This window comes from Camellia sinensis, chromosome 3 (genome assembly GCF_055761805.1).
Source record: "Camellia sinensis isolate YWXY chromosome 3, ASM5576180v1, whole genome shotgun sequence".
NCBI classification, from domain to species: Eukaryota; Viridiplantae; Streptophyta; class Magnoliopsida; order Ericales; family Theaceae; genus Camellia; species Camellia sinensis.
The window spans coordinates 140,700,926-140,709,959 of record NC_138963.1 but is presented as its reverse complement, the minus strand read 5'-3'; the positions used below and the strand labels follow the sequence as shown (position 1 = coordinate 140,709,959).

Here is a 9,034-nt window from a genome sequence, read left to right as displayed (position 1 = left end):
TAGTGGTAAATTCACTAGTTAGGTCAGCCATAAGAACTCTACAATTTCAACCCAAAAAACCTTGCATGAATCACAAGAATGGAAAGAGGAATGGAATGGGCTGGAACAAGCAAAATCACACACAAACCACTATGAAAACATAACAATCACATTAATAGATCATCTATGGACCCAAAAAATAAATCAAATATGGGAAAATGAACCTCCAATCAAAACAAGTGTTGAATTGTGTTCAAGAAAGTAGAAGAAAGGAAACTTGGGGCAACAGAAGATGGGTAGCCCTCAAACACTCATCCACAGGAGTCGAAATACACAAAGAAAGGCTAAGACAGCCCTCACAAGGGTCGACTAGGCCAAAAGGGCCTTTAACTGAAGTCGAAACAGCTTTGTGGTACCTTGGCTAGTTCCAACAGAGACTCAGGGACCAGCGGTGAAGGATGGGTGGTGATAGGTGATGGCTGGTTTGTGGCAGTGGCTGTGTGTGTAACGGTTTTTAAGGTTTTCGCTCTGATACCATGTAATTTAAGAGAATACAAAACTTAGGCGATGATTATGATATCATCACCTTTTATATTAATCAATCAACTGTTACAAACGGAAGCCCAAAGGCACTAATTAAGGAATCACCTTTTATATTGAATGATTGATTGACTGATTAAGAAATCATAAGCAATCAATCAATCACAATCTAATCTAAATAAGGAAACAATAAAATATTCTAACATTTCTTTCCTACAAGTCTTTGCCATGGATTATTGATTTTGGTGCCTCAGATCATATGTCTGGGTCTTCTGACATTTTCTCAATATATAAGCCCTCTTCAGGTCAAGACAAAGTTAGGATTGCAGATAGTATTGTTTCTTCTATCTCTAGGAAATGTTTAATTCATGTCACCCCTACCATACCTCTGTTTTCAGTGCTCCACGTTCCCAATTTTTCTGTTAATCTTCTATCCTTGAGTTGTATTACTAAGGATTTGAAATGTAGTGTGACATTTTTTTCTTGATCATTGTCTTTTTCAGAACCTTGTCATGAAGAGGACAATTGGCAATGGTAGTGCAGAAAATGGTCTCTATTTCTTGGATCAGCCGAACCAACTTGCTCATCATTCCATCCAATTCCCAACCACCAAGGAGAATTTATGATTGTGGCATTAGTGTCTTGGGCATCCTTCTTTTCATTTACTTACGCATTTATTTTTGTCTATTTTTACAAACAATAATGTGTCTAAGTTTCTTTGTGAGTCTTGTTAACTTGGCAAACAACACCGAGCTTCTTTTGTTCCAAGTCTTAATAAAAGTTTAGCTCTTTTTTCTTTAATACGTTCTGATGTGTGGAATCCATCTCGTGTTGTGTGTGGTCCATCTCGTGTTGTGTCTTTAAAAGACCATAAATGGTTTGTTACTTTTATCGATGATTTTTCTCATACTACTTAGGTATATCTCATGAAAGAAAAAGTGAAGTTTTCTCTGTATTACAAAATTTTCATAAAATGATTTGTACTCAATTTGAGGCAATTGTCAAAATCTTGCGTTCTGATAATAGGGGTGAATACATCGATTCAGGGTTACAGAGCTATTTTTCCACTCTTTGCATTATACATCAGACATCTTACACCAATACCCCTCAACAAAATAGGGTTGCAGAACACAAGAATAGCCATCTTCTTGATATGGCTCGCTACATGTGTTTTTCTATGAGTGTGCCTCAGTCCTACTAGGGCGAGGTCATTCTCACTGCAACCTATCTCATTAATCGTCTTCCTACCTAGATTTTGCAAAAACAAGCACCACTTCAAGTCCTTCTCGATTCAGAGTCTGTGTCTTCCATTTCCCCAAAAATATTTGGTTGTGCCAGTTTTGTCCACAATCATTCTCCTACTCGTGGTAAGTTAGACCCTCGCTCTCTCAAGTGTGTTTTCCTCGGATGCTCGCCTACTCAAAAGGGGTATAAATGTTATCACCCTTCTTCTCGTAAGTAGTTTGTGTCCATGAATGTCACATTCTTTGAGTCACCGTCCTACTTCTTGTCTTTTCCGGTGTCACAGTCATCCTTTCAAGAGGAGACTTGGTGTGAAGAGATTCCTGTTGTCCCTGTTGCTCCTATGGTGGAACCAGTTGTTCCTGCACCACATATTACTGGGACTATAGAATCCAATGCTACCAAGGACAAAGAAGGGCAAGTTTATATCAGGGATAAAGACAAACAAAAAGTTACTTAGATATAAAAAACCACTTCTGCTCACCCACTGCCATCTCCTACTTCTGATAAGATTCCAGATAACTTTGAACCTCTTATTTCTCTTGAGTCTACTGATATTACTGTTCCTGACACTACTGATCTTGATATTCCTATTGCCAAGAGAAAGGGTGTGAGATCTTGTACTCAACATCCTATCTCAAATTTTGTGTCCTATTCTCATTTATCTTCCTCTTATAGAGCCTTTGTGTTAAACATTTTCTTTGTTAGTATTCCTACTGTGGGGAAGTAGTTTGGAAATACTCTTTTGATCCACTGGGACGCTCGAGACCTTCAGCTAGTAACCTGAAAATGAATGAACACTCCGGTCGGGGATGCCGGAATTGGCACTCCGACGGTTAAGTCAGTATATGCTCTCTTAGTTACTTGTATCTTAAGTTAAGCGTAATAGCTCTCACATACCTCTCGTAGGTTGTTGCTCTTCTATTTATATACGCTCCCAGTCCTCAGGATGGGGCCCACTACTAATCCATCGTGTGATTGCTCACTCGGTCCTTCTTTTGTCGTATTCCAACTTCCAATCTCTAATCGGCCCATTGTTCAGCTGGCTTTGTGGCTGACTAATATATTCGGCATCCAGAACGTACAAGACAGGGGCAAGTATAACATGTACCGATTATCTAAATGTCTATTTGGCCTATCTGCGTCCACTTTTATCCGGCTCCCACAATTGCCCCCCAAACACCCCACTAGCACTAGTTAGTCGGTGTGTTTGGTTTCGAACTTGAAAAGTCAAAAATTCGACGGTTAACCTCATTCCAACGTGTGTCAGAACGCACACGTTTTTTGGTCATCGTTACAAATTCCCGCCTCTTCGTACGCGTCCTCCATTTGATGTGATTTTAAACTGCCCTTTCGAATGTATACTCTGAATACTCAAAGTTTCTGGCTCGCCTTCTAGTTCAACTCCTTCACTTCGCGTCCTCTGCAATTTCCTCCTGTCTCTCATTATTCCTTCTGCTTCCTGTAAGTTTTCTTCTCCTTCACTCCCAATGTCGTTTCCTTGTTTACTTTCAATTTTGCATAATCCTTAGGCTGGCCGTGATGGCAAAAAAAATTTGAAAGAGCTCCTTTCTGCGGATGGAATTTCCGGCTTTCGACGCCATTATTCCATCCCCGATGACGTCCATCTGTCACTTATGGAAGACAGCACCACTGATATGGAGAGGACCGATGAGAGTACAATCACGTTTCCTTTCCTATCGATTGCTGAGGGCGGAGTCCGTTTTCCCCTTCACCTATTCTTAAGAGCCATCCTTCAACACTGGGGTTTAATTCCTTCCCAGCCTAACGTGAATTTTTTCCGCATCATAATAGGGATTACAGAGTTGAACCGTCGTCTTAGGATTAACTTGGGTATACCTGCAATTCGGCATTGTTATGCCTTGGCCAAGTCTACTGGCCGGCTGGGACACTATTTTCTCAGGGCCAAAGATACCGAACATCACCTAGTGACTATGCTTACCAGCTCTGGCAAGCGTGTTGACGACGTGATGGTCGTTGTTCGAGGCAACTGGGAATTCGGCGAGGGTGAAGATCCCCTAGATCCCATGCCAAGGAAAAAAGGCGAACCAGGTGGCCGTATAGCTCACTCTAGTTTCTCCGACTACCTTATTTGTATTCGGCTTTCCTTCTATATGTTTACCGTTTTGTTTTTGCAGGTAGCAATTTGAAGAAAGTGTTGGTTTCATCCGACGACGCTATACTTGCGGACATTAAAGTCGCTCTACAGTTCGTTGGCCGTCCAAACTTGCAGAAACAAGGGAGGGCAGCCCATATTCTTTTGCGATACGCGCCGTCTTACTCTACGTTTCCGGTAGCAGAACACATTCCAATTCCGAGTGGTGAAGATCATCTTACCGCCCTTATCTTCCCCAGCTTCAAAAACATAAAGGAGGTTGGTTTAGAAGCCTCTGAATCAGAACAAGAGGAAGAAGAAGCAGCCGATCCGGTCGCCGAGAACCTGAACCAATCGGAAGCCGAGATAAAGAAGCACTTAATTCGGCTTTCGAGGAAGCCGGATTGAATTCATCTGACCCTCTGCCCACCTCAGGCCAAGGGGACTTTTTCGAAGACATTTTTACAAACTTAGGGGATTTGCCCAGCTCTTACCTTGACAACATGGCCGGCGAGTCGCTCACCCAAATGGCCAAACGGAGGAACGCCGAGAGGATGGCCGCCCGAAGAAGGGCTGAAGCCGAGCGAAACCAACCTCAGCCCCCTCCACCTGACGCCAGGGAAGAAACTCCACCCGTTCCTGTTGAAGAGGTGGCTCAGAATGAAATGGCTGAAACGGAAACTGTTGTCGATCAACAGGAGGGTCAAGTGACGGAGTACAGGGATGAAAAGCACCCAGCCGATCACGACACCGTTTATTCGGAAGATCCAGTGGACAAACGGCCATGCTTGGAAGAATCGGACTTGGTTGTGCCATTCATAGTGCAACCAAAGATAAAAAAACATGTCGGTTAGCTCCGATTCATCAGCTATAAGGGACCCGGCTGTGGCCTTGAGCCTGGCTTCCTAAATTGGGAGATATGCACCTATATAAATTTCAAAATACAATAAATTTAAAAAAAATTGAAAAAAACAAAACAAAATATGAAAAAATTAATTAGAAACTAAGTTTATAATTTTTATTGCAAAGAAATTTGAAAAAGAAACTTAGTATCAACAGATCCTACGAGCAAGAGATGTCCGTCTTTTTCTAATCCCAAGCATTGAGATTCAAAAGTTATGAATTCTTTCCTCAAGATTTCTTAGCAAACAAACAAACCAAAAGACAAAGTAAAATCAATCAATAAATAATATATTTTCTTTATTATTTGATAATATTAATCTTTAAGACATAAATAAAACTACGAAAATCAAGCAATATAAACAGAATTACCAAGTAACCGAAATAGAAAACCAAACCAAGCCTTAAGTCCCATCAAATGGGGTTAGCTACATGAATCCTTCTTCTCCACGCAGCTCTATCAAAGGTCATTTCGTTAGTCAAATTAAGTAGATCCATATCTCTATTTACAACGCTAGCCAATGTTAATCTAGGCCTATCCGATCCCCTAACACTTCCATCTACCGCCACTGCATCAAATCTCTTCACTATTGCCTCTGTTGGTCTCCGTTGAATATGACCAAACCATCTCAATCGATTCTCTCAACTTATCTTCTATTGGTGCTACTCCTACCCATTCCCGAATACACTCATTCCTAATTCTGTCTTGTCTAGTCTTGCCACACATCCACCTTAGCATCCTCATCTCAGCCACACTCATCTTATCTACATGTTATTTCTTGGTTGCCCAACACTCCGTCCCATACAACATTGGTCTAATAGCCGTTCTATAGAACTTACCTTTTAGTGTAGTGGGTATTCGTTTATCGCACAATGCCCCACACACACTTCTCCACTTACACCATCCCGCCTTAATCCTATGGGCCACATCCGCATCAATCTCTCCCGTCGTTATGATAATCGACCCTAAATAACGAAAATGTTCACTTTTAAGCAGTTCTTGGTTCTCAATCTTCACTTCTCCTCTGCTTTCATTATTACTGTTACTAAATTTACACTCCATATACTCTGTCTTAGTTCTGCTTATTCGGAATCCTTTAGCTTCAAGTGTTTTTCTCCAAATCTCCAACTTTGTGTTAACTTCTTCTCTTGTACCATCCACTAGCACGATATCGTCTACAAGTAGCATATACCATAGCACGTCATCCTGAATATTTCTCGTCAACTCATCCATAACTAAAGCAAAAAGATAAGGACTTAAGGTAAATCCCTGGTGAAACCCTACAGTGATAAGAAATTCATTTGTCTCTCCAGCAGGCGATCTAATAGTGGTCACCACCCCTTCATACATGTCCTTAATCACATCAATGTAACCTTTTATCACCTATTTCTTCTCTAACACCCACCATATTATATTCTGAGGCACTTTATCATATGCTTTCTCAAGGTCAATAAACACCATATGAATGTCTCTTTTCTTTTCTCTATACTTTTCTATTACTCTCCTCAAAAGATAGATCGCTTCCATTGTTGACCTGCCAAGCATAAACTCAAATTGATTCTCTGACACCTTTGTTATATCTCGCAATAGGCATTCCATCACCCTCTCCCACACTTTCATTATATGACACATTAGCCTTTTTTTTTCTTTTTTTTTTTGAGCTTAGTAATGCCCGAAGGCTCCAAGGAAGCATCTACAGAGAGTAACTCCAAGAGAACAGCAAGGGGATTTGCAACCCAGTCAAAAGGAAGAACACCATGAAGATGAGCTCTAGCTAGCCAGTGAGCAACTCCATTCCCTAGGAATCCAAGCAAAAGAGGCATGTAAGGATGACTGCAGGACCTGAATATCATGGATGATAGTCGAGCAGTCCCACGGAGGAACCAGTTCCGAAACACACAGACAAATCACCTCTCTATTGTCACTTTCCACTTGGACAGCCGAGAGATCAAGAGATTGAAGAAATAGACAAGCCAAGCGAATAGCGTGTGCTTCTCCTTGTCTAACCGAAGAAGAATAGACAATGGAGACTACTCCATCAACAAGCTTTCCTTGGTCGTCCCGTAAAATAACAGCCACAGCCGCTCTGCCATCAGGAATAGAGAAGCTGGCATCACAGTTTATCTTCATAGAGCCAAGTAATGGTCGAACCCAATTGTGATTAGAGATATCTGGTGCAGAAGGTTGATGTGAAAGTGCTTCAGATTGAGTCAATACCTGCTGAGTTTCCCACCAGAAAATACTAGCCTGTCGAATTACTTGCTGTGGGTCCACACAACAATGGTTAAACACCCACTCATTTCTTGCTTTCCAAATACACCAGCCAACCATGGCAGCCCGACTCACCATCTCCCTTCTATCTCGATCATTTAAACAAGACTGCATTAAAGATAAGGTCCACTGAAGAGCTGAAATAATTGGGTCAGTCCCATGCCGAAGTCCCAGATTACACCCAAACCAGACAGCTCTCACCCAGCTACATTGAAACAGAAGGTGTTCAATGGACTCAGAGCAGTCTTGACATACAGGGCAAGAAGGAGAGGGAGCACATGTCCTCCGGAATAAATTCTCTTTGGTAGCTAGTCTGTTACTACAAACCCGCCACCAGAAGTTTCAGATTTTCGGGGGGGACCTTTAAAGACCAAATGAATTTCCAGAAATTCTTAGGAGGTTGGGCAGATGAAGAAGCTAAGGGGTATCTGGCTGCTTTGAGTGCATTTTTGCCACCTGGTAACCACTTTTAACTTCACAAGTGCCCTTCCCAGTGTAATGCCAAATCAAAGTATCCTCTTGGCCTGACACGGAAATAGGAATGGCTGAGATAGTCCTGACATCCTCTTGGCTGACAATCTCCATGAGTTTCTCTTTGTCCCAGATAGAGCAGTTTTGATTTATAACATCCCCCACCCATTGCACTTGCCACCCAACAGGTTTCAGACTTTTGAGGAGTAAAGTTAATAGAAGAGGGAATCCAAGGATCCTCCCAAAATCTGATAGACTGTCCCTTGCCAATTTGCCACCTAAGTCCTTTACGGAGAAGGTCTCTCCCTTGAATAATGCTCGACCAAGCCCATGACGCCCAACGCCCTCGACCAGCTGACAAAATATCTGAATAAGGGTAATAGATTCCTTTCAGCAATTTAGCACATAAAGAATTGGGATATTGTAAGATAAATTGATAGAAAGAGAATAAATTGTATGTATTATGATTGATTGAATGTTATGTATTATACATGGTGAGTATGTTCTTTATATAGGAGATGTAGTAGGTGAAGTGGGTGGAGTAGGTGTAGTAGGTGGTGGAGTAGGTGAAGTGGGTGGAGTAGGTGTAATGGAGTAGGTGAAGTGGGTGAAGTAGGTGGTAGATTTTAGCAGCCCCCCGCAAACTCAAGGGGGATAGGAACTAACCAACTTGAGTTTGGAGAGAGTAACAAAACAAGAAAATACATAAAAATAAAAGAGGATAGGAGACACTGTATGGTCGTGTCAGACCGATGGTGAAGACACTGTATGGTGGTGTCATAACGTTGTAGAGTACACTGGATGATTGTGTCAGACCGATGTAGAAGACAGTTTATGGGGTCATGTCGGACCGTTGTAGCAGACAATGTTGTGACAGTTGTTGTGACAGTTTACGAAGTCTTGCTGGACCCTTGTAGAAACTAACCGGAATCAATGTCGGGACAGTTTATAGAGTCTTGTCGGACCCATGAAGGAGCTAACCGGAATCAATGTCGGGACAGTTTACAGAGTCTTGTCGGACCCCTAAAAAGTCGCACCCTCAAAAGGTGTGCCCAATCTGTCAAAATGTCGGGACAGTTTACAGAGTCTTGTCGGACCCATGAAAGAGCTAACCGGAATCAATGTCGGGACAGTTTACAGAGTCTTGTCGGACCCCTAAAAAGTCGCACCCTCAAAAGGTGTGCCCAATCTGTCAAAAGGCGTGCCATCAAAAGGCGTGCCCAATCTATAAAAAGGCGTGCCATCAAAAGACGTGCCTATCAAAAGGAGCGCCCATGTTGTCGGCGAGCGCCGAGAGGCGCATGATGCGCGTGTCTGCCTCGGCTATTTAACCAAGGTTGAGGCGGAGGCTGTGCAAACCAGTCTGAAACCGCCGAAAATCCTTTGAAAAAACTCTTCCGTTTCTGAGAAAGAGATTCTGGAACACTCTGTTGCCATTCTGTAACCAACCCTTCTCTGAAACACTCAGCAACCCATAACATGGCCTCGTCTTCCCGTTCAGCTACCTAGAATAT

The 9,034-nt window shown here is 42.2% G+C and overlaps 1 protein-coding gene across 1 annotated transcript; it reads right to left on the bottom strand.

Moving 5' to 3' along the window:
• Positions 1-6,548: 6,548 nt before the first annotated feature.
• LOC145821870 (uncharacterized) lies at positions 6,549-7,634 on the bottom strand. The gene is made up of 2 exons (XM_082918444.1): positions 7,506-7,634; positions 6,549-7,157 (listed from the first exon to the last, which is right to left on the bottom strand). Exons 1-2 carry the CDS (start codon positions 7,632-7,634, stop codon positions 6,549-6,551), a joined length of 738 nt encoding a protein of 245 aa, XP_082774570.1.
• Between the last annotated feature and the right edge of the window lie 1,400 nt (positions 7,635-9,034).

Excerpts from the sequence above, each read along its gene's own strand:
- LOC145821870 (XM_082918444.1), bottom strand. The coding sequence starts at position 7,634 with ATGGAGATTGTCAGCCAAGAGGATGTCAGGACTATCTCAGCCATTCCT. Across the intron at positions 7,158-7,505 it reads AAGTTAAAAGTGGTTACCAG|TCTTGTTTAAATGATCGAGA; the intron begins GTGGCAAAAATG and ends TCTTTAATGCAG.